The sequence below is a fragment of the Vulpes vulpes genome, chromosome 1 (assembly GCF_048418805.1).
Source record: "Vulpes vulpes isolate BD-2025 chromosome 1, VulVul3, whole genome shotgun sequence".
NCBI lineage: Eukaryota > Metazoa > Chordata > Mammalia > Carnivora > Canidae > Vulpes > Vulpes vulpes.
The window spans coordinates 140,235,155-140,260,994 of NC_132780.1; the positions used below are offsets into that span (position 1 = coordinate 140,235,155).

A 25,840-nucleotide genomic window follows, 5' to 3' on the forward strand; every position below is an offset into this window, starting at 1 on the left:
CACTGGGCATGGAATCTGCTTAAGATTCTCTTTCTCCCTCTTACCCCTCCCCCTTGACCTCTTTTTTCTCCCTTTCTTTTTAAAAAACAAAACAAAAACAAAAAAACAGCCTTATCCTATTGGGGCCCTACAACTATGACCTCATTTAACCTCAATTACCTCCTAAAGACTCTATCTCCAAATACAGTTATACTTAGGGTTAGGGTTTCAAACATGAGTTTTGGGAGGGACACGGTTCAGTCTGTAGTAGTCACATCTAGGAAGTGGAATCATAAGTGATCTTCATTTTCCTCTTTATACATTTCTGTACTTTCCAAACTTTCTGCGGTTGTAGAGGTTGAGTGAAACTAGATTCTATTTCTGGATTCCATTTATATGAGGTACCTCAAGGAGTTGGATTCAGAAGCAGAAATGACAGAAAATACAGTGGTGGTTGCCAGCAGCTAGAGGGAGAGTGGAATGGAGAATTAGTGTTGAACGTGTACAGAGTTTCAGGTTTTCCAGATGAAGACTTCCAGGTTTTCCAGATGAAGGTGGATGGTGGAGACAGTTGCACAACAATGTGAATATACTTAATACCCCTGAACTGTACAATTAAAAAAATTGTTATGATCGATTTTTTTTTTAAGATTTATTTATTTATTCATGAGAGAGACACAGAGAGAGGTGCAGAGACACAGGTGGAGAGAGAAACAGGCTCCCCACAGGGAGCATAATGTGGGACTTGATCCTGGATCCCGGGAACACGTCCCAAACCAAAGGCAGACGCTCAAGCACTGAACAACCCAGGCGTCCCAAGATGGTAGATTTTATGTTATGTGTATTTTATATACACACAGATATTCTCAAGGCCCTCCACCAAAAAAAAAAAAAAAAAAAAAAGCCACACCTCAAAACACTTCTAAAAAATACACAGCTTTTGGAGTTAAACAGATGGTTAAGTACTAGTTCTGTGTTAATCTAGTGGTTCTCAGACTTGAATGTGCATCAGAATTACCCAGATGGCCTGTTTAGCCACTCCCTGAATTCCCAACCCAGTAGGTCTGGGATGGCCCTGAGAATTTTTTTTTTTTAAAGATTTTATTTATTTATTCATGAGGGACACAGAGACAGAGAGAGGCAGAGAGAGAAGCAGGCTCCATGGAGGGAGCCCAACGTGGGACTTGATCCCGGGTCTCCAGGATTACGCCCTGGGCCGAAGGCAGCGCTAAACTGCTGAGCCACCAGGGCAGCGCAGCCCTGAGAATTTTAATTTTTAACAGGCCCCCAGGTGGTTGAGAACCACCAGCCAAGAGCAAGTCTTCCTTCCTGGTTTATAAAAATGGAGACGAGTGAGATGTGAGGCTTCTGTGAGACTACGGATCCAGAAGCTCTCAGCATCAGTTTTCGTTTCCTTTTAACAAATCGTTTGCTTTTGTTTTCAAATAATTTATTTTTGGATTTTTTTCCCCATGGAATAACTACAGTCATTTTACACAAACAAAAACAAATAATTTATTTTTCCTAAATGTTTTTAGTAAGATCTACATGGGGCTTGAACTCACGACACCTGAGATCAAGAGTCACATGCTCTACCCACTGAACCAATAATAACTTATTTTTAGAAAAAAAGTATTTAAGTATGTGACAGGCATGTAACATTAATTTTGTTTCTTAGATTAGGATTATTTCAGTCCAACTAGTGTTAATCTATTTAATGATCAACTTTTTTCTTATTTCAAATTAATCTGCACGTGTACGTATGGCGAGCAGGGTTATATTCTGGTGAAAATAAGGTTATGCAACTCCCCTCCCTCCATCCCCTTCCATAAAAAAACTGACAAAATCTCTGGGAAACTATAAATTAGGGTAAATACTTATTTACACTTCAGCTGTTCTTAAAGATTTCCACTTTGTGGCTATCTGTAAGACCTAACAAGGGGGAAATGACCCCTTAAGCTAATGTTTTACCTAAATTCTATAAACATCTCTAGACTTGGACTGTCCAATATGGTAACCACCGGACATAAATGGCTGTTAGCACTTGAAATGTGACTAGCACCAGTTGTGATATATTCTAAGTGTAAGATCCACACCAGATTTTAAAGACTGTATGAAAAAAAGGATGTAAACTATCTCATTTGTTTTATACTAATTACATGTTGGAATGATTAAATAAATATTAAAATATTAAATACATATATTTATATTATTTTTTTTCATTTAGTCCAAAATATTGTTTGGATATTCTGAAATAAATAAAATATATTAAAATTGATTACACTTAAAAAGTTTGACTACTAGAAAATTTTAAAGATTTTATTTATTTATTCATAAGAGATACAGAGAGAGAGAGGCAAAGACACAGGCAGAGGGAGGAGCAGACTCCCCGCAAGGAGCCCCATGTGGGACTTGATCCGGGATCCCAGGATCACACCCTCAGCTGAAGGCAGACGCTCAACCAACTACTAGAAAATTTTAAATCATATATGTGGCTTTCACTGACTCATACTCTGTTGGGACAGCTGAGCTACTCTAGACCTTCTGAGAATTAAGGGGTTTGGGGGTGCAGTTAGGGGAGAAAGGAGGGCTCTGTGGCAAAGTCAACAAATGAAACGTTGAGTTTTAAAAAGCAAGAAGTCTGGGACACCTGGATGGCTCAGTGGTTGAGCATCTGCCTTTGGCTTGGGGCGTGATCCTGGAGTCCTGCATTGGGCTCCCTGCATGGGGCCTGCTTCTCCCTCTGCCTGTTTTTGCTTCTCTCTCTGTCTCTCATGAATTTAAAAAAATAAATAAAAATTAAAAATCTTAAAAGAAAAAAAAAATCTTAAAAGAAAAAAAAGCAAGAGGTCTGACATGCATTATGAATTAACCAAGAAATATATATAATATGTAGCATTTCCCAAAGTTTTTTCATTATAGAACCCTGCCATCCTTTTTTGTTCAAAGGACTCCTTTACCTGCAGTTCTACATGGAAAAGACCATAAAATCTTACTCTCTGCCCCAGTGTTCCCAAAGCTTTCTACAGGCCAGTGCCAATATTATTTTTCCCTACTTGTGCATACCTTTTTATAGTGGTAATTTTAAAATAATATGCTTCCCTTTTCTCAGCAAAAATACCATATAACTAGTTTATTTAAAACTGTAGAATTTTAATTGATGGAATAGTGAGATTTTTTGCTGTGGGAGAAAATGTTTTAAGATTCTCCATTGCTATCTTTTGGCATGAGAAACATTTCTAGAAATTGAACCTTCCAAAAATCCTGATATTTCCACCCGCAGAGATGAGAAGCAGCACAAGCTTGGGAATTACAGATTTGAGTTCAAACCTCTGACTTGCTACTTAACAAACTCTGCAATGTTGGGCAAGCATCTTATGTTCTCTGTAAAAATTGGGGTAACTGTGCATACCTGGCAGGATTGTGTTAGAGGATTAGAACCATATGAAGTGCCTGGCAGAGGAAAGGCACTTAGTAAATGTTAGCTATTATTACAGTTTTTATTACCTCATGTGCCTTGGCATATCAATTAATAGTAAAAGGGACTTAATATTACTGTGAATATCCATACTAGTATATGTTTATTTTCATGCATACTGATAATGCCTTCTGTAGTTTGGAAAATTATTTTAGTTGTAGGTCTTGCCTTTGTAATAAGATTACCAGCTACTCAGGATGCCTGGGTGGTTCAGCGGTTGAGCATCTGCCTTCAGCTTGGGGCATGATCCCGGGATCCGGGATTGAGTCCCACATTGGGCTCCCTGCAAGGAGCCTGCTTCTCCCTCTGCCTATGTCTCTGCCTCTCTCTGTGTGTCTCTCATGAATAAATGAATCTTAAAATAAAAAAAAAAAGATTATCAGCTACTCGAGAGCTGCAACATTATTATGTTTGTTTAGCCCTCCAAAGCTTACCTAATAAATAATCATTTAATCTAGTCCTCATTATCATTAGTATGATAAATTATAATGGTATTGCTTAATATATCATGCTATATTAATGTGCTTTCTTAAAGAAAAATTATATGGATATTACGAGAATCATTAATAGAAGTTGCAAACTATCAGAAGTTTAAGAAAAAGTTAAATAATGACAAACCTTCATAAAGAAATAATTTTACTCAGGCAAAATCTAAAAACTTAAATATTTAGAGAGGGAAATAGGGTGTTCTTTAGGCAAGACTGTGAAGACATGAAACAAGAAAAAATTACTCTAGGGACACCTGAGTGGCTCAGCGGTTGAGCAGCTGCCTTTGGCTTAGGGCATGATCCTGGAATCCCGGGATCGAGTCCCGCATCAGGCTTCCTACATGGAGCCTGCTTCTCCCTCTGCCTATGCTCTGCCTCTGCCTCTGTGTCTCTCATGAATAAATAAATAAAATCTTTAAAAATAAAAGAAAAAATTACTCTAATTTGTCCAAAAGAATGATACTGAATAATGGCAAGAACCGTGGGTCTATCCTATCTTTTTCTATTGAAGTATAATTGACAATGTTGCATTAGTTTCAGGTGTACCATGTAGTGATTCAACAACTCTATTCATTATACTATGTTCACCACACATGTAGCTACCATTCATCACCAGCCAACACTATTAAAATACCATTGACTATATTCCCAATGATGTACCTTTTGCCCCCATGACTTATTCCATAATCTGGAAGCCTGTATCTCCCACTCCCCTTCACACATTTTGCCCACTCCTGCCCCTTTGGCAACCACCAGTTTGTTCTCTGTATTTATGGGTCTATTGCTGGTTTCTTGTTTATTCGTTTGTTTTTTTAAATTCCACATATGAATAAAATCATATGGTATTTTTCTTTGTCTGATTACTTCACTTAGCATAATACCCTCTAGGTTCATCCATGTTGTCACAAATGGCAAGATCTCAGTAATATTCCATCATTGGTGGATGGGTGCATGCGTGTGTACATGGGTGTGTTAATATATCGTCATTCATCTGTCAGTGAGCATTTAGGTTGCTTCCATATCTTGGCTATTGCAGATAATACTGCAATCAACATTGGTGAGTTTTCATTTTCTTTGCATGAATACCAAGTAGTGGAATTACTGAATTGTAGGGTATTTCTATTTTTACTTTTTTGAGGAACCTCTGTATTGTTTTCTGTTGTAGTTGCACCAGTTCATGTTCCCCCAGTTTGTGAGAGTTCCCTGAAACACCTTGCCAACACTTGTTATTTCTTGTCTTTTTTTATACTAAGCATTCTGGCTCATTGTGATACCTCATTGTGATTATGATTTGCATTTCCCTGATAATCAGTGAGGTTGAGCATATTTTCATGTGTCTATTGGCCATCTGGATATCTTCTTTGAAAAAATGGCTATTTGGATGGGTCTGTCCTATTTTAAATGATCCAGAAGTGATATGATAGGGTCAAACTAATAAAAATTTTTATCTCTTTCCTAAGGGAAAGGGTTGTGTTGTAGGCACAGATATCTCATTAGATGGAACTAGAGGCACCTGTGTGGCTCAGTGGTTAAGCATCTGCCTCTGGCTCAGGTCGTGATCCCCGGGTTCGGGGATCAAGTTCCACATTGGGCTCCCTGTGAGGAGCCTGCTTCTCCCTCTGCCTCTGTCTCTGCCTGTGTCTCTCATGAATAAATAAATAAAATATTTTTAAAAATAAATTAGTGAATGAATTAATTTCGTGTTCTATTCTTAGACCACTGGAGGCTGTCTATAAGTTACTTGACTCCCTTATTTGAGAGTTCAGTAATCTATAGCAGGAAAGAAAGTGAGTAAAGAAGTGAGTATAGAAAAGTGAGTATAGAAAAAGGTGTTAATTCAAATGTCATTCGATTTCAAGCACTCATATAAAAACTAAAAAAGTAGGTGATTTATTTATGTAACTATTTTCCACTTTAGATGAGTGTAGATGTGAATTTTGACTAAGCTTTCCAGAACATTATTATATATTTGTGAGATAAAATTTGCCTTTTTGTCTCACTCTGTCCAAGTTTGAGGATTTTGATGAGCTTTTCCACTGCAGTCTTGGGCTTTTTAAGTTATAAAACGTGTTTCTGTTGCTTTTCACTAAAGCATACAAAAAATTAGCTTTACTGGACCTTCCTTACTCGGGATTTTTTTGATAACTGGTGATACTGAAGAGTGTCCTTCCTGTGCTGTTGAATTGACAGCTTGCTGCTACCATCCTGTGGTCTGGCAGTACTTCCAGCATCTTTGCATTGCAAAAATTACATCAGACTGTTTAGAAATGACCAGTCTGTGCTTAGCAAGTATAAAAATAGCTTGTGGATTATATTCAGATGTTTAGAATTCCATTTGTTTGTTACTGGGTTGAGTTTATTCACTTCACATGTTGAACAACTGCCCTGGACCCTCATATTATGCAAGGGCTGTATGGACTGACCCCTAAAGAATCTGTGGATAGAATTGTGGGGAGGGTAGACCATGAACTTGAATAAGAAAAAATAAATGCATGTTATTTTCTCTAGACTCCCACTGAAATTTATCATTTCCTAAATCTGTGAATGAAGGCCACAACCATAGCGGTATTAACAGTGCCCGGGAATTTGTTACTAGTAGAAATTTTTTTCTATCCCCTCACATTTGCAGATAATCTGGAAAGATTACTATCTTCTAAATGACGATATTTACTAGACTCACCACTAAATCTTCAATATTAATGCATTGTCAAAGAATCACATATATAGGGCAGCCCCGGTGGCTCAGCGGTTTAGCACTGCCTTCGGCCCAGGGTGTGATCCTGAAGACCCGAGATTGAGTCCCGCGTCGGGCTCCCTGCATGGAGCCTGTTTGTGTCTCTGCCTTTCTCTGTGTGTGTCTCTCATGATTAAATAAATAAATATTTTTTAAAAATCACATATACAACTATATCACAATTTAAAAATATTTTTATAAATGTATTTTTAATTTTTTAATAAATGCATTTTTTAAAAATCCTACATATATTATGCACTTTGAAATACTACTCTGCAAAAGGACCCATAGGCTTCACCAGACAGCCAGAAGGCACACAAAGGGTCAAGAACCCTCCTCCTTCCTTTGGGAGATTTCTTCCCACAGCCACATCTGGTACCTGTCAGTAGTTGTGGGGTAAACTGCCTCAACTTTTTTCAGATCCTTGCTTGCTGGAGTTAATTTTAAGTGATAAGCCATGGATCCTACATCTCACTTCATTGAGCATCTGTCCTAAAGCTGCCAGCTTGGAGAATGCTTTCCCAGAAATAAAGGTTTTTTGATCATAGATCTACAACTAGTTATGGTCTTTTTTTTTTTTTGTAAGAATATCCATAGATGCTTTATTTTTTATTGTTACTGATATTAAATTCTTTTTCATAATAAAGTTTTCCATTTTAAGTATAGTTAAGCACATTTTAAGTACAGTTCTGTGGCATTAAGTACATTGGCAATGGTATGCAACCATCATCATCACCATCGTTCTCTAGAACTTTCTCATCTTCTCCAACTGAAACTCTGTTCCTTCTGGTCTTTTGATGGAAATAAGTATAAATATAAATTCTCTTCACATGACATTTATTAAGGCTTATAAAAGATTTTACACTAGATGGAAGTTTGCTTCTCTTAAATGGAATATAGAAGGATGCCTGGGTGGCTCAGCGGTTGGTCTGCCTTCCGCTCAGGGCATGATCCCGGGTGTGGGGATCGAGTCCCATATCAGGCTCCCTGTGAGGAGCCTGCTTCACCCTCTCTCTGTGTCTCTGCCTCTCTCTGTGTCTCTCATGAATAAATAAAACCTTTTAAAACTTTTTTTAAAAATGAGATTATTTCAACTTCTTTAAAATTTTTGTAGAAGCGGAAATCTTGTTTGGAGTAATATGCTACATATATATTTATTCAGATTCTTTCTTTTTTATTTTCTTGAGTAAAGGGATAGAAGTTTATTAAGTAAAGATACAGGGAAAGCTCTCAGAAGTGAGAGGGGTCCCAACAGGGTTGCCCCATATTCTTTCTTGCATCATTTTTAAAAAATATTTTTTCAGGGGACCCAATGTGGCTCACTGGTTTAGCACCTGCCTTTGGCCCAGGGTGTGATCTTGGGGTCCAAGGATCGAGTCCCACGTTGGGCTCCCTGCATGGAGCCTGCCTCTCCCTGTGCCTGTGTCTCCGCCTCTCTGTCTCTCATAAATAAATAAATAAATAAATAAATAAATAAATTTCTTCAATTTGGGGTTTTTTATTATTTTTTAAAATTAGGTTCCATATCCAACATGGGGCTTAAACTCAGGATCCTGAGGTCAAGAGTTGCATGCTCTGCTGACTGAGCCAGCCAAACACCCCCTTAAATATTTTTAAGCTTAAAAAAATGCTTCTCTCATTTTTCTTCTCCTTAAATAATTACTTTTGTGCACATCTTCCTTGTGAGTCCACTTTTACAAAAGGAGACCTGGACATCTCTTGCTTGGTAACATCATTGACTTCGTAAAATGGAATTTTGTTTGTTAATATTGTTAGTTGTTTTTATAAGGCTTGTTTTTCTTGGAACATACCATAAAACCAAAATATTTTGAATGTTACTCATTGAGAGAGGGCAATCAGAGTCAAGAGTTTGCATAATAACTTTAACCAGATTGCTAATAAATATTTTTTGCTATAACAACTGCCATTTCAAAGTATCTTTTTTTTTTAAGATTTTATTTATTTATTCATGACACACACAGATAGAGAGAGAAGCAGAGACACAGGCAGAGGGAGAAGTGGCCTCCATGCAGGAAGCCCGATGCAGGACTCGATCCCAGATCCCCAGGATCACACCCTGGGCTGAAGGCAGCGCTAAACCGCTGGGCCACCAGGGCTGCCCTCAAAGTATCTTTTAAGAGCAGTTCCTTACGTGGGACAATAATACATACAAACTACACTGACAGAAAGCAGTAGTGTCCTATTATATTTGAGGAAATACAAAGTTTCGTTAGTTTTTATTTTAATAGCTTAATTATTACCATGCTGTATTTTAGTGAATTCTTGACTGTGGGATGGGAAGGCAAAAGGCAGTCTCTTTTACTATTTGTTGTGACTAGTACTGCATAATAATACCCATTGTGTTCAAAAGTAGAAAAAGTCACATTGGTAGGGTTTCTTCTTTTACTTCATTTAAAATATTCTCTGGAAGAAATCCCCTTTCCCTGAGTAAGAACGCAAATGACTTAGATACATCTCCATTTCATTTAATAAAAAGTACCGTATTTTTCCGAATAAAACTGAAGTCAAGAAAAAATGTCAGTGCAGTTGCTAGTTATTATTCAGGTATTTTGTTTTTATGGAGAGGATGTAAGTATGACTAGCTTTTGGCACTTCTAGTTTTTAATTCCTATTCCTACAATTTTTGCTAATGTGTTTTTGGTTGATATATGTTCATCTTTATGGGTGATTAGTTTTAACATTGGCATTGCTTCCTCTCCCTAAGTCAGCTTGTTGGAGCTGAGTCCCTAAATGACTGTTTTTAGGGGAAGAAATGTAATAGATGTGGCAATTGATGATTAAAACAGAAATTCACCTTTTCTGCCGGGGGGCGGGGGGGAAGTAAAATACAAGGATTCTTTAACTGAAACAGTAGTGTAACTGAAGAGAACTAACTCATCTTTTTAATACATATTATTCTTTTTTGTTTTTTGTTTTTTGTTTTAATACATATTATTCTACATACTAAAGTACTGTGATTTATCATAAAGATAGTTTCAATTTCATTTTACTTAATATTTAGTAGCAATCAGGATAGCAGCAGTTCTTTGTATCATTCATCAATCATTTTCTGTATATTATTTTCCATAGTTCTTAAAACATTTAGTCTTTCTTAAAACACAGCAAATTATAAAAACATTTGGCAGGTTGTATTTTTTTTTTTCCCTATGTTATAGAGTTGCTTTTCTTTCCTGTAAAGTCCAGTGTTGGTGTCCTCAAAAAGCCATACATGTGCCAGAGATTCTCAACTTAAACTTTTACTTCTGAGTCTTTTAATGAATGCAACTATTGTTAATATAAATTACTGTGCTAAAGATTTCGGGACTCCAAGGAATTATTTTGTATTTATGTTTAATACATAAATCCCTGTTTGAGGGAGGTTTATTTAATACTAAACAGATTATTATAGAAGAATACACAATCTTTTGCCCTATGAATCTTAAAAAATGACACTTCCTTATCCCACAGGGATGAAGTCATCTGATCTGGAGCAGAGACAGGAAGTCAGTTGACCACTCATGGCTTTTTCTACACAACAGGAATGCCTGGCTAGATAAATAAGGGCCCAGCATAAGCTAGCAGATCCTGGGCAATGGGCATACAACCCTGCATCCCAGATCCTGTGCTTTATGATATGAAAAAGTGCTCAGGTGTAACCTAGCTGCATATTTTTAGCTGCCCCAGCTTTCATGAACTTGTGAGTGAGCAAGGGGATCAGAAAAACAAAGTTTTGTCATACAGCTGTCAGATACTAGGAACACATCAGACGTGCTCTGGGGATACAAATGAGTGAACAATTAATTTTGCTTGGGAATTAAAAAAAATGGTGGTAGTATAATTTTACTCAAAGCATTAAAAAATAAGCAAGCATCATCAGTTGACCACTTGTAGGTGGGTGGGAAGGTCTTTTTGTCTTCTCAAAAAGGTAAGTGCAAAGCAAAAGAATTTAAAAAGTGATGTGATAAGTTTAGGGGACATCAAATGGTCAAGATGGTAGAGAGCAAAGGGGTGGGTTGAGGTTCAAAATGAAGCTAGAACCTACTGTAATGAGCCAGTACTTCCAGTTCAGTGATGTCAAAAAACCATGAGCAAAAAAAAAGTTGCTCAGCTTTGGGACAATGACTGACTTATATTTACATTCAAATACATTGCTCTTCAACAGTATCCTCAAAGCACTCTAGACTCTTTTTACATAAATTTGGGCTGTGCTTTAGTTGAGAACAAAAGATAGGCATAATGAAGTTAATCATAGAGAGCGATGTCTGATCAGTGTCAAAAGACATGGTTGTTGCTATCAGAATTCTAGCTAGAGACTTCTGAAGACCTCACAAGGTTGTTAGAGAAGGATTCGCAGAGGTAGATTCAAGCTAAATTTTGAATAATGAATGGAATTTGAATAGATATGGAAGAGGAAGAAGAGCATTTCAGGTAAGATTGTCTCCTGGGGGTTGGAGTGTGCCATTTGGCTAGAATAGAGTATAGGGCAATAGTGGGAAATGCCTTTAGCCACATTATGCATTTTAGGCTTAAAAAGAATTATCTTAAAAAAAAAAAAAAAAAAAAGAGTTATCTTCCACTTGGGACGCCTGAGTGGCTCAGCGGTTAAATATCTGTCTGTGGCTCTGGGCGGGATCCCGGGATCCAGGATCAAGTTCCGCATCAGGCTCCCTGCGTGGAGCCTGCTTCTCCCTCTGCCTGTGTTTCTGCCCCTCTCTCTGTGTGTCTCTCATGAATAAATAAAATCTTAAAAAAATAATAATTATTATTATTTTCCACTTTAGATTGTTCTTGCATAGGAATAACCTGGTCTTCAAAATAAGCACACTTTCTTGGAAAACTAAAGTAGGTTTCAGGGAGAAGGGAATAAGCACACTTTTCCTGGTGTGCCCGCTCCTGCTGGAGATTTGCCATCTTGTGGCCAATGTACTGGAAAGGGTGATAGATTCATTTAGAAAAATGTTCACTGACAACAATGAGATACCACCTCATCCCTGTTAGAATGGCTGTTATCAAAAAGACAGCTCCTGGCTGGCTCAGTCAGTGGAGCGTGCTACTCTTGATCTCGGGGTTGTGGTTTTGAGCCTCACGTTGAGTGTGGAAATAACTTAAAATAAAATCTTAAGAAAAAAGACAAGAGATGTTGGTATGGATGTAGACAAAAGGACCCTACTTCACTGTTGGTGGAAATGTAAATCGATGCAACCAATATGGAAAACAGTACAGAAGATGCTCAAAAAATTAAAAATGGAGCCACTATATAATCTAGCAATCCCACTTCTAGTTGTATATCTGAAGGAAATGAAATCACTCTCCCAGAGAAATATCTGCATCCCCCTGATCATTGCAGCGTTACTCGCAATAGCCAAAATATGAAACAACCTAAGTGTCTGTCAATGGGTAAATGGATAAAGAAATTGTTTTATACACACATATACATACACATATATGCAATTGAATATTATTCAACCATAAGAAAGAAAGAAACCCTGACATTTGTGACAACATGGATGAACACTGAGGGCATGGGCATAAGCATAAGCCAAGTGAAATAAGTCAGACAAAGATCAACAAATACTATATGATCTCACTTATAGGCAGAATCTAAAAGAGTCAAATTTGCTGAAACATAATTGACTATTGGTTGCCAGAGCCTGGGGGCTGGGAAATGGGAGATGTTGGTCAAAGGGTACAGACTTTCAGTTAAAAGATGAATAAATTCTGGAGACCTAACGAACGTATAAAGTGGTAACTGTAGTGTATTGTACACTTCAAATTTGTTAAAACAGTAGATTTTGAATATTCTCACAACACAAGAAAATTGGTAATTGGAACACCTGGGTGACTCAGTGGTTAAGCGCGGCTTCCTTCAGCTCAGGGTGTGATCCTGGAGTATGGAGGTCAAGTCCCACATCAGGCTCCCTGCATGGAGCCTGCTTCTCCCTCTGCCTATGTCTCTGCCTCTCTCTGTGTCTCTCATGAATAAATAAATAAAATATTTAATTTAAAAAAATTGGTAACTATGTGAGGTGATGGACATATTAACTAACCTTATTATGGTAGTCATTTCATAATATACACAGATATCAAATCATCACATTGTATACCTTAAACTGAAACTTTCTCCAGAGTTTGGAGAATAAGGAGCCTCAAACTGTGTCTCTGAGCTGACCAGACTACCTGACTGTAGCTGGGGACAAGTTCCCCAATTTTTTGAGATTTTCCTGAATATGTTATGACTCAAAGGAAAAAATGAGCAGCCTGGCGGCAGGGGAATCAAGGAGAAAACCCCATTAGTAACCCCAGATTCCTGGTGGATCTCTGGAGGGGGTTGGGGGGATTGGATTCCATGTTTGATTTGTTGGTTGGGTTTTGCTTTGTTTGGCTTGGTTTTTTGATGTACTATATTTCCTTTTAGGCTTGCTTTTTTTCTTTGTATTTAAAAATTTTTTAATTCCAGTGTAGTTAACAAATGGTGTTCTATTAGTTTTAGCGTACCAGGATTCCATGTTTTTAGTAACCAACTTTATGTTATTTTTAATATATCCTAGACATCATAGTAGTTCATTCTTTTTCTTTTTTTTTTTTTTTTTTCTTTTTGTCGATGGGACGGCCTTGTTTCCGGCCGCGCCCTATTTCGCCGGGATGACGGGCTCTGCGCACCAGCCCCCCCGCCCCAGACGCAGGGCGGGGCATGCCACACCCAAAGTTTATTCATACCTAATTCTGTGTGGATCTCTAAAAGATATGTGGAGTGTGTTTTTTTTCTTTTTTAAATATAACCCCAGTTTCATTATTACATCTAAAAGCTCTTAATAGGGGATCCCTGGGTGGCGCAGTGGTTTGGCGCTTGCCTTTGGCCCAGGGCGCAATCCTGGAGACCCGGGATCGAATCCCACATCGGGCTCCCGGTGCATGGAGCCTGCTTCTCTCTCTGCCTGTGTCTCTGCCTCTCTCTCTCTCTCTCTCTCTCTCTGTGACTATCATAAATAAATAAAAATTAAAAAAAAAATAAAAGCTCTTAATAGAATATATGTATATTCTAAAATATATTTATAAGTCCCATCAGGAATTATGAAATTTCAATGTTGATTGGCTCTAGGAAATTTTAAATTTCTTTGCCGGGATTAATCTAGAATTATGTGAGTTTTTAATTATTCAGGGTCTTTGGGAACACAATCTTTTTTTTTTAATAAATTTATTTTTTATTAGTGTTCAATTTACCAACATACAGAATAACACCCAGTGCTCATCCAGTCAAGTGCCCCCCTCAGTGCCCGTCACCCATTCACCCCCACCCCCCCCACCTCCCCCCTCCCCGAACACAATCTTTGCATAAAACACAGCTGTGCTATATTTAAAACCTGGATATTTATTCAGTATTTTTTTTAAGATTTTGTTTTTATTTGAAAGAGTGTCAGAGAGCACAAGCACAAAGGAGGGGAGAAGCAGACTCCCCACCCCACTAAGCATGGAGCCTGACAGGGCTCAATCCCAGAGCTGAAGGCAGACATTTAACTGACTAAGCCACCTAGGTGCCCCTATTCAGTATTTCTTATACTTCTTTATGTGATATTTGCTGGGGATATGCAAATGAATATGACAAGATCGCTATTTTTGAGGGTAGCCCTAAAATATTGTTTATACTGTTAATTTCTAGATGATAGTCTATTAGTAACATTTAACTTTGAAGTCAGTCTAGTCTGTTAGTCCACTATAATTGAGCCATAAATTCATACTCCTAGCTCTTTCCCCCTACAAGCTATGCAGTGTGAGTTAAAAGCATCCTCCATTGCTGTAGGGCTTCGTACTTTCAGAGTTTGGTATCTCTTGAACCACCTCAGCTCTGAATCTAAATTCAGCAAAGACTTTTGGGACTAAACCCACAGTCTCTTTTGTTTTTGTTTTTGTTTTTTTCCACAGTCTCTTTTGAAGCCCTTCTTTGTTTAGACCTGGGACTGCCCCCCACTCCCTACCTGGCATAAAATTGGCAGCTAAGATTAAAGGAAGATGAAGAAGAGAGGTCTGGAAAGATTTTCCCCAGGACTACTTTTGCATCAGTCAGTATGTGCACAGGTCTTCTGTAGATTCAGAGTGGATCTTAAGATTTTGAGAGGCCCTCAGCAAACATATTTAGCACAATTCTTATGAGCTCTTTGTATATTTCAGTGTATATATTTCTGGATAACTTTAGAATCTGTTAATGCTTCTCAAACTTGAGAACTCAGACCACCCAGATTATTTTCTCAGATCCCAGTTTGAGAAACACTGATTTGTATGGTTAATGATTCTGTCGTCAGTAAACTTAAAGTTATTGTCACTGTGTTGGAATTTATCTTAAGTTTGATATGTTTATCAAACAATATTTATCACTATACCACTGCTTGCTAAAGTAATCATGAATGCATTAATATCTACTGATCCTTGGGATTTCGTTTTCAGATTGACCACCAGTGATGATCATTCTTCCATAACACACAGCAAACCATTGCATTCTGGGAGTTGGATAAGACAAATGGTTTTTGAACTTTTTTTTCCTAGTTGAATAAGAATGGAGTCACTCAGATGAAGGGGAGAAGTGGGAGTATCAGAATATCTCCACCACCACCATTTAGGCCTTCATGAAAGCTCCTGGACACCTTGGAAAATCCTGGATCGCCAGGAAACAAAGTTTAAAAACCGTAGCTGTGGCTGTTAACTTCATTTAGGGATGGAAAAATGGGCCTTGAGAGATTTTTTTTCTTTTAGTTTTTCCTCTAATAATATTTCTTAGTCTTTTCCATCTTCTCTTTATTGCTGCTAGAAGGATATAGCCAGTGACAAAATGCAGGGCGTTCTTTGTTGAATAATAACTGAAAAACTCAGAACCCATCATGTTAAGTTTGACCACTTCTTCTTATTGCAGATGGTTATAATTGTGAAAATACCATCATGTTTTTGCTAGCAAAATGTTATATTATTTCAAAAAAAAAAAAAAAAAAAAAAGTCCAGAGGCTTCACCTGAAGAAGCTTGAAAACCCCTGCCAAAAACTCTTAGTATTTCTCACATTACATCATAATAAACTATCGAATGTCTCTCTCCCAGAAGAAAATGAGTACCTTACAGTTAGGAACCATGCCAGAAGGTTTCACACTGTCTTGCAATTATAAAATTTAACAGCCCATAACAATGACAATAGAGTAACAGGAGTAAGGTGAGAATACTTTCTTAGTTGACACACAGTTACTTGCCTTGGGTAAGTGGCTGTTTTACAGCATAGCCTTTTGATCATGACACTCACTGGTAAATAATTAGCAAAAACACACTAATTCACTCTTCAGCATTGCTTTTGCAGTCCTACAAAAAAATTGTGTGTTTACATTTATTACTATATTTTATGTCATGCTCATTTGATATTCCCAGCGTTAACAGAGTACCTGGCATGTAGTAGGAGCTAAATATTTATTAAATTAATGAATATTGTTTTCACCCACTGACCAACTTTATTAAGGATAGGAATTAAAGAAGCCCCTTTCCTCCTTCCCTAAGCTATTCTTCAGGGTAGAAAACAAAAGGAGGTATGGGATAAAACTGTATGATTTACTGTCCTCTTTTTCCCCCCTTTCAGTATACTCTGACCCTATAATTTGTGCTAATTAACTCATATAAACTGTTGTTACCTCCCAAAGCATTTTTTTTTTTTTCAAAACTTTAAAAGTGACTGTAGGGCCAAGATGGCGGAACAGGGACTGGATTTACCTTCCTGCATTAAAAAAAGTTAAAAATAGGATAAAATATATTAAACAGTGGCTTTGAGACCTGGGAAATCAGGTGGCATAGCCAGGGACTCCTTAGGAATGGTGAACGGATGAGATGAGCCCTATTGATGATTGCCCCAGCTTACTGTCTAGAGAGCATAGCCAGGCCACAGCATAGGGAATGGGATGCCAGATGGAGTCTGATCATCTTCCAAGGTTGGTGGGTGAAAGGGCTAAAATATATGGCAGGATACCGGAGAGGAGAGCACTGCCCAGAGAAAAAACTCCCAAGTCCTCAGCTGGTGACCAGTCAGTACAAGGGGGTGGGGGAGAGACCCAAATCCTGGGAGGGAACTGCCCATAAGGATTAGAGGGAACAACACTCGGAACACAATTCTTATGAGCCCTCTGTATATTTCAGTGTGTATATTTCTGGATAACTTTAGAATCTGTTAATGTTTCTCAAACTTGAGAACTCAGACCACCCCAGATTATTTTCTCAGACCCCAGTTTGAGAAACACTGATTTGTATGGTTAATGATTCTGTCATCAGTAAACTTGTTATTATCACCGTGTTGAAGTTCATCTTAAAGAAGTTTGACAAATTTATCAAACAATATTTATCCAGGGCAGAAAATAGTTTGTGTTCTACCTGTGAGAGTACAAAAATCTTTGTAATTCATGAGACATCAAGTGAATAATATTGTTGCCTCAAGATAGGGCGAGATTAGCCCCAAAGAGAGATAAAGCTTAAAAGCAAGCCTCAAGAGGATCAAGTGATTTATAAGAAACTTAATTGAGGGGTGCCTGAGTGGCTCAGTAGGTTAAGCGTCTGACTCATGGTTTCAGCTCAGGTCATGATCTCAGGGTCTTGAGATTGAGCCCCGAGTCAGGCTCAGGGCTGGGCATGGAGCCTGCTTGGGATTCTCTCTTGCTCCTTCCACCCCTCCCCCATGCCCTCTCTCTCTAAAATAAATAAGTCTTTTGAAAAAATAAGTAGGGACACCTGGGTGGCTCAGCAGTTGGGCACCTGCCTTCGGCTCAGGGCGTGATCCCAGGATGGCTGGATCGAGTCCCGCATCGGGCTCTCTATCTGTGTCTCTGCCTCTCTGTGTCTCTCATGAATAAATAAATAAAATCTTTTTTAAAAGAAAGAGAAAGAAAGAAAAAAATAAGTAACTTACTGTGTCCTAGACAAAATTCAGAAATATCTATAGGGTTACAAAGTATCCAGTACTCGATAACGTAAAATTAACAATATCTGGCATCCAATAAAAATTTATCAGGTATGCAGGGGATCCCTGGGTGGCGCAGTGGTTTGGCGCCTGCCTTTGGCCCAGGGCGCGATCCTGGAGACCCAGGATCGAATCCCATGTCAGGCTCCCTGCATGGAGCCTGCTCTTGCTCTGCCTGTGTCTCTGCCTCTCTCTCTCTCTCTCTCTGTGACTATCATGAATAAATAAATAAAATCTTAAAAAAAAAATTTATCAGGTATGCAAAGCAGTAGGAAAATACTACCAGTAATGAAGAGAAAAAAAGATCAATCAATAGAAACAGACCCAGAAATGATACAAATGATGGAGTTTATGGAGAAAGACATTAAAAATTTATCACTCTTTTAAGTTCAAGAAGATAGAGGAAAGATTGAACATACTGTAATGTGCTTTTTTCCTTTGACAATGTATCCTTCCAAGGCAGTTTGTGTAGTTTCTCCATGGTTTTTAATGGCTGTGTGCTATTACACTATGTGGGTGGAAACCATAACTGACTTAACAAGTCTCTCATGAATGACATCTAGGGTGTTTTTTTTAATATTTTAAATCAAATTATAATTTATATGCCATAAAATTCACCCCTTCTAGTGTACAATTCAGTGATTTAGTTCCAGAACATTTTCATCATTCCAAAAAGAAACCCCATAATCATGACATCTAGGTGGTGGTTGTTGTTGTTTAAGATTTTATTTATTTATTTATTTGTTTATTTATTTATTTATTTATTTATTTTAAAAGATTTTATTTATTTATTCATGAGAGACACAGGGAGAGAGAGAGAGAGAGGCAGAGGCAGAGGCAGAGAGAGAAGCAGGCTCCATGCAGGGAGCCCCGATGTGGGACTTGATCCTGGGACTCCGGGATCATGCCCTGAGCCAAGGGCAGATGCTCAACTACTGAGCCACCCAGGTGTCCCAAAGATTTTATTTATTTATTCATGAGAGACACACAGAGAGAAGCAGTCTCCCTACAGGGAGCCTTATGTGTGACTTGATCCCAGGACTCCAGGATCATGATCCAAGCCAAAGGCAGATGCTCAACCACTGAGCCACCCAGGTGCCCCAACATCTAGGATTTTTGCAGTCTTTTGCTAGAAGCAATAATCCTACGCTGGATTTTTTTTTTTTTTTAAGATTTATTTGAGTGGGAGAGAGCACAAGCAGGGGGAGCAGCAGGGAGAAGGAGAGGGAGAAGTAGGGAGCCCAATAGGGGGCTTGATCCCAGGACCCTGAAATCATGGCCTGAGCCGAAGGCAGACAGAGGCGTCACCTACTGAGCCACCCAGGCGCCCCTATCACGCAGAATTTTAAAATTTTATGTCATCAAATTTGTCAGTATTTTGTACTTCTATATCTTGTGACAGACTTTCCCCACTCCAAGATTATAAAAAAAAAAAAAAAAAAAAAAAAACAATGTCTCTGGGCACCTGGCTGGCTCAGTCGGAGAAGTGTGTGACTCTTGATCTCAGGGTTGTGAGTTTGAGCCCCATGTAGAGTAGATTACTCAAACTTAAAAAAAAAAAAATCCCATGTATTTATGCTAGTACTTTAAGGTTCTCATCTCTCTGCCCCCCTTATAATTGTTTGATCCATCTAGAATTTACTTTTGTGTAAAATGTAAGGTATGGATCCACCATCTTTTCTCCATACAGCTAACTTCTTTCCCCCACTGATTTTTTTAAGATTTTATTTATTTATTCATGAGAGACACAGAGACAGAGAGAGAAGCAGGTTCCTCGCAGGGAGCCCAATGTGGGACTCGATCCCAGACCAGGATCACACCCTGTGCCAAAGGCAGATGCTCAACCGCTGAGCCACCCAGGCATCCCCCCCCCCCCACTGATTTAATATGTCACTTGTATACTATGTCCTCTTGATTAAAAGCTATTATTCAAAGTGCTGACTCCTATAAGGACAATTTTAATAGTAGCTTTATTTTTTTTTTTAAGAGTGGTAATCAGGGGGCACTGATTACCATTACTGACTGGCTCAGTCAGTTAAGCATCCGACTCTTGATCTCAGCTCAGGTCTTGATCTCAGGGTCCCGAGTTCTAGCCCCCATGTTGGGCTCCATGCTATCCACTTAAAAAAAAAAAAAAAAAAAAAAAAAAACGGGGATCCCTGGGTGGCGCAGCGGTTTGGCGCCTGCCTTTGGCCCGGGGCGCGATCCTGGAGACCCGGGATCGAATCCCACATCGGGCTCCCGGTGCATGGAGCCTGCTTCTCCCTCTGCCTGTGTCTCTGCCTCTCTCTCTCTCTGTCTCTGTGACTATCATAATTAAATTAAAAAAAAAAAAAAAGAACCTTTAAAAAAAAAAAAAAAAAAAAGAATGGTAACCAGGTGTCTGGGATAGTGATTTCTGCCCTCTTGGGATACCTAACAGGATTCTGTAAGAACTACAGTCTCTTTCCCTCTGTGACAAATCCTATTGTCATGAACTGCTGTTACTGAGGGGAGTATGTCTCTTTTAAGTGTATTGAGTCAAGGAGTTTTTAACTATTGATCTAGTCCCCCCTAAGAGTGGGGACTTCTCTTTTACACATTATAAATTTCACTTGTGGCCAGCAGCCCACTTAGTGATTCCAGGGTTGTTAACTTACAGGAGAAAAGGGTCTCAGCAAGGAAAAAGTGAGCCTTTCCAAAGAAAATTAAACTCTTCACTTTTGAAATCATTCATTTCTGATCCTCACCTTGTCTTCCCACTTCTGAATTGTCAATTTCCATACCTCTCCTTTGGTAAATTGAATTGGTGGACCATGTGTCCTCCTAGGGAAAAGAACTACTGGACTAGGCATAGGATGACTGTTTTGGCAGTATGTAGAGCTAGAGACCTAGAGATAGGAGTTATCTCTTTGAATTTGAAACCGTTCAAAGTCAGAAGAGTATGGCCCTTTAAAAAGTGGAATTCTCAGGGTACCCCTGACTATAAAGGCTCACAGAGTTCTACCCAAGGGGGCTAGAAGCAGAGGCCTGTCTGTCTGGTAGGACAGATACCCCGGGGAGCGTACTATCAAGTGTTTGAGCAGTCCGTTAGGTTCGGGAAGGGTACACAATGGCTTTTAATTTCATCCAGGATGATAAAATTGTTCTCTTTCACTACTCAAGGACTAGCTGGTCCCTTCAAATTCTGGCAAATGTTCTCTGTGCTTGAAAGTCCCAGTGGGGGCAGCCCGGGTAGCTCAGCAGTTTAAGCACCACTTTCAGCCCAGGGCCTGATCCTGGAGACCCAGGATTGAGTCCCACATCGGGCTCCCTGCGTGGGGCCTGCTTCTCCCTCTGTGTCTCTGCCCCCCTCCCTCCTCTCTCTCTCTCTTTCAGTCTGTGTCTCTCATGAATAAATAAAATCTTAAAAAAAAAAAAAAAGAAAAAGTAAAGAAAGTCCCAGTGGCAGTGACACATTCTTAGGCTGACTGATGCTGACTTCCTTTCTCCGTTTGTTAACCCTTGGGCATCTCCTCTGCTAGAAGAGTCCGTACAGGTGTAAAGTTGTGTGGGAAGCTGGCATAGTTGTAAAAAGTGGTTTCAGTAGAGGCTATTCTTCCCTTACATTTTTCTTAGTTTGTTCCAGAAACTGTTAGACACTATAAAAAATAAATTTACAAAGGATATAGTGGAATCCGCTTAAAAAGTCACGTCGAAGTAAAGAAATAATACCCACTTTATAGACTTAATGATGTTTGAAATTGCTGGATTTATTCCATGTGATTGTGATGTCTGGGAGACAAGCTCATGGCACAATAATGAGCTATGGCTGATGCAATTCTGCCCTATAAAACATCAGGATCGAAGGGAAGCCCTTCCCACAGATTTCTATATATTTAGTTAATGATAGTTTCCCCGCTTTTCCATCCTCAGAAGAAGGATGGTCATGCTAGCCTGTATGTCTGAGTCCTCAAAGCAGATTTCACCTGGCCTGCTGCCCCTTGCGCAGTTTAGGCTGGAGGTTACCCCAGGGTGTCAGCTTCCCCTCTCCTTCCTCTCAGCTCACCGTCATCTTGCCTCTCCACCAAAGTTCCCCTCAAATGGCTTCTGATCACCCCAGGCCATCCGACAACTGAACGAATTCACCCCCACAACGGGAAGGTCTCACATCAGGGGGATACTTACCCCTTCCAGACCTTTCCTGGGGGAAGCAAGTTTCCTTCCATGGGGCAGGAGCCAGTTTTATACTTGTTTGGCCTTGTGACTGATAGGATGGGGAGTTTGGGGGAACTGGAGAGGAGATGACAGTTTTAACCAAGAAAAAACATTGAGTAGAAATTATCCCTTCTGCCTTCTTCGGGCGTGTCCCTCTTCTGGGCATCTCTTCAGGATTTCATTCCTCCGTCCAACTGCCGTTCACAACTGCCCTTTCCAACTGCTCCAGAACTCTTGGCCCCGGCATTCCGTGATGTAAATTATTCCACGCATGGCTCGAAATGGGTGCGAAGCAGTGTTGCCAGGTGTCGGATCACTAGTGTAAGTTTACCGGATCTCGGGGGAGGGAGGAGAAAGGGGGAGAACTGCTGTTGGAACTTGTCCAGTTGTTATTGTTTCAGCCAGAGCACAGTAATTGCGCTGGCTAGGCTTGATGCTGTCGGTGGCTGGGGAGAGAGGGAACTTGGGGCTTGGAGCTAGGGGGATTTGGGGGTTGAGATTTTCCACTTTAAAGATTCCAGGGATGGGCTATAGATTGTTTGGAATCGAACAGTTGGCAGTGCTGCTGCCTGGGGAGGAACCTGGGACCTCTGGGGCTAAGCCTGTAACTGTACTGCCTGGGGCTATGGTGTCTCCTCTGTCTCAAAAAGTAAGGAGAACGGCTTTTCTGTTTTTGTAAAGAGAGCCAAAATATGGCAAGAAATCCAGACTGCTCACCATGTTTGGAAACGTTCAGTCATAAAACCCAAAAGACCTCTGAATTCATGAGATTTTTTTTTCTAAAACAAAAATATTATTTCTCCCCTTTCTCGTGATGCATTTTGAGGAAGTTACTGTTCCTGGTTTACAGTCCCTTTGGGGAATCTGTTTGGGAAGGGTTGCTGCCAGCTATCTTTGATTTATCTAGATTCCTTTTTGACTTGTAAGTTAAGGATTTGCATTCAATAAAAACAATTTAAATTGGGTATTTATTTAGTCTCTTGAATGACCACAAAATTTTTAAAATCCCGTTAAAGACCAGCAACGAGAGAAAAACTTAGATGAATTACACAGTTACTTATCTAGGAAAGTAAAGAGTATATTTTTATGTTGTATTGATGTTACTGGCTTTAATCTGCTTTGCTAACCAGTACTTTATTCCTTTTCTTATAGTTGTCATGGATGATGATGATGACTCGTGTCTCCTTGATCTTATCGGGTAAGATATTCATTCCAAAATCAGAATAAATCCAATGTGTGAGGTTTGCTGTACTAAAACAACCTAATAAGCAAGCATATTAAAAACTGAGTGGGTTTTTGGGGTACCCAGCTGGCTCAGTGAGTGGAGCATGTGACTCTTGATCTCGGGGTCATGAGTCAAGCCCCATGTTGGGAGTAGAGATTATTTAAATTAAAAAAAAAAAAAACTGCGTGGGTTTTTAAAGTAAAAATCAACAGAGGCACCTGGGTGGCTCAATCAGTTAAGCATCTGCCTTTGGCTCAGGTCATAATCCTAGGGTCCTGGGATCAAGCCCCCACATCAGGTTCTCTGCTCAGCTGAGAACCTGCTTCTCCCTCTCTCTCTGCTGCTCCCCCTATTTGTGTGCTCTCTCTCTAATAAATAAAATTAAAATAAATAAAAATCAACACAGAGTATGGATTAACACATAAAGAGACAGAGATCTTTGGATATGATAGGGTTCATAATTAGGTCATTCTTTATTAAATTTACCTTCTAACAAATCTCAGGAGGCAGAAATGAGTGATAATAGGAAATAGAACATCAAGAAATCAAGAATTAAACAAAAAACTTAATAAAACTGTTCTAAAATAAGGAGAGAATTTTACTCAGGCTAATATGTCATTTTCTTTTTACCCTAGTGAAATGAATCCTAAATATAGGTTATGTATTTATTTGCTGTTTTCTTTCTTTGTTGCTGTTTTCCAGAGACCCACAAGCATTGAACTATTTTCTACATGGACCTAGTAATAAATCTGTAAGTAATACTTAGAACATCACAGATATCAATTTTGTCACTTCTTTACAGTTAAAATAATCACTTTATCGAATTTGTACCTTTGCAGAGCAATGATGACTTGACTAATGCAGGATATTCTGCAGCCAATTCAAATTCAATTTTCGCCAACTCCAGTGTGAGTATTGGAAACCACATCGAGTGATAAAGTGTTTCTCTCTCATTGATGGTTTGTGAACTGAGGCTTTCATTGCCTTTGGATCCTGATGAGAGTTACTACCTTGTCTCTTGTAATTGAAAGGGAGGGAGGATCTACTGAATGGTGTTGACATTGTCTCCTTTTAACTTCATCAACTTACATAAGCTATATGAGATATATTTTGCCATTTTCCTAAGCTTTCAGCTGTCTTTCTAGAATGACTTGGGAATGTTATAACCTAAAAAAGTCATATTAGAATGTTTTAGAACTTGTCACAAAGCTTTAAAGAAATTATTCTTAATTGTAGTTACTTACTAAACATATCCATCTTAAATAAGAAAAAAAAGAATAATAACTAAAACTTCCTGAACATTTGGTATGTTCTTGGCACCAATGGTTTAGCATGATTAACCACTTAATCCACATGATAACTCTGTGAAGTAGGTTCTATTGTGATCTGTATTTTATATCTGAGGAAACTAAAACACAGAGAGGTTAGTACTTGCTCTAAACTATACAGCCATGAGTTACAGAGTTAGGATTCTCCCTCAGGTTGTCCATTCTAGATTCCATATTCTCAAGCTCTGGGAGCATCTAGACAATACTCCTGACCTGGAAAATAGGGAAGTCTTGCTTGCAAACTATATCCAAATGACTATGTTTAAGCCTATGTTGCTTTTGTCTTTTCAAGCGCCTTCTTCTATGATGGATGGTAGCCAGCCCAGAGTCAGACTGCCCAAATTTGACTCCTCACTCTACCACTTACTAGCCGTGTAATCTTGGATATATCACTAAATCTCTGTAGGGTTCAATTTCCTTATTTATGAAACCAGGAGAATAATAGAACTACTTCCTAGGTTGGGTAACATTAATTGACTAGCCCGTGGAAATTTTGTGGTTACAGTGCTCAATAAATGTTAACTTCCCAGCAGGGCCTTTATTTTCTTCATGTATAACAAGGAATAGTATTCTGAAAGTCCTTGGGAGTGCACAGTTCTTTCAAGTATTTGAGTGTGTGGAAGTTATGTCAGATCATGTCATGTGAGACACCTCCACTGGCTAGAAGTGTCTTTAAAGTCACCACGCCAGTCTCCCATAAGCCTTGTGAATTAGGAGCGTTTCTGAAATTCATACTGAACAAGTAGTAACTTCATGTGTTGCCATTAAGCCCATAAAGTAGGGGCAGCCCGGGTGGCTCAGTGGCTTGGCACTGCCTTCAGCCCAGGGCATGATCCTGGAGACCCGGGATCGAGTCCCACGTCAGGCTCCCTGCATGGAGTCTGCTTCTCCCTCTGCCTGTGTCTCTGCCTCTCTCTCTCTCTCTCTGTGCTTCTCATTAATAAATAAATAAAATCTTAAAAAAAAAAAAGCCCATAAAGTAGATATTTAGCCTGTCCCTTGATGGTAATGATTTTTGTTTAACAACCCTCCCCCAACCATGTGAGTATTAATTGTGACTTTTCAGACTGTTTCATTTGACATATATTTATTGGGTATTTCTAGTACATCATGTTGGATATTGTAGACGTTTTTCTTTAGTATAAATATTTTAAAGCTCTGAAAAATATGGCTGTTCAAACTTATGGTCTGTTAATTTATTATACATTGTAAAAACATTAAACTGTGTATGATCATTCAGGAGATAACCCTTGTTGTCTAGATATTGTTCTACAAAACAAAACAAAACAAAACAAACAAAAAACCTCCTTGCTTTCAGCTACTTTCCTCATTTCCTTTCAAATTATTCTTCAAGCCCTGCCATGGTGGTCCCACTTCAATAGTTGGTTGACTCAGGGTCAAATGAACCTAGTTATGGCTTTTCTACCTAGTTCTTCCCATCATCTGGCCTCCAACACCTTAT

At 39.0% G+C, this 25,840-nt stretch overlaps 1 protein-coding gene across 3 annotated transcripts in view; it reads left to right on the forward strand.

The window, feature by feature from the left end:
- Positions 1-25,840, forward strand: part of BICRAL (BICRA like chromatin remodeling complex associated protein) — a 78,991-nt gene that overhangs the window by 15,280 nt on the left and 37,871 nt on the right. For 2 of the 3 annotated variants that reach the window (XM_025990923.2, XM_072732170.1), the window contains exons 2-5: positions 22,000-22,146; positions 22,978-23,023; positions 23,753-23,801; positions 23,890-23,958. In XM_025990923.2, the coding sequence (XP_025846708.1) occupies positions 22,983-23,023; positions 23,753-23,801; positions 23,890-23,958 (159 nt within the window). In that variant the 5' untranslated portion in view covers positions 22,000-22,146; positions 22,978-22,982. The remainder of the gene's footprint in view (positions 1-21,999; positions 22,147-22,977; positions 23,024-23,752; positions 23,802-23,889; positions 23,959-25,840) is intronic. The other variant, XM_025990922.2, reaches the window with a different exon arrangement.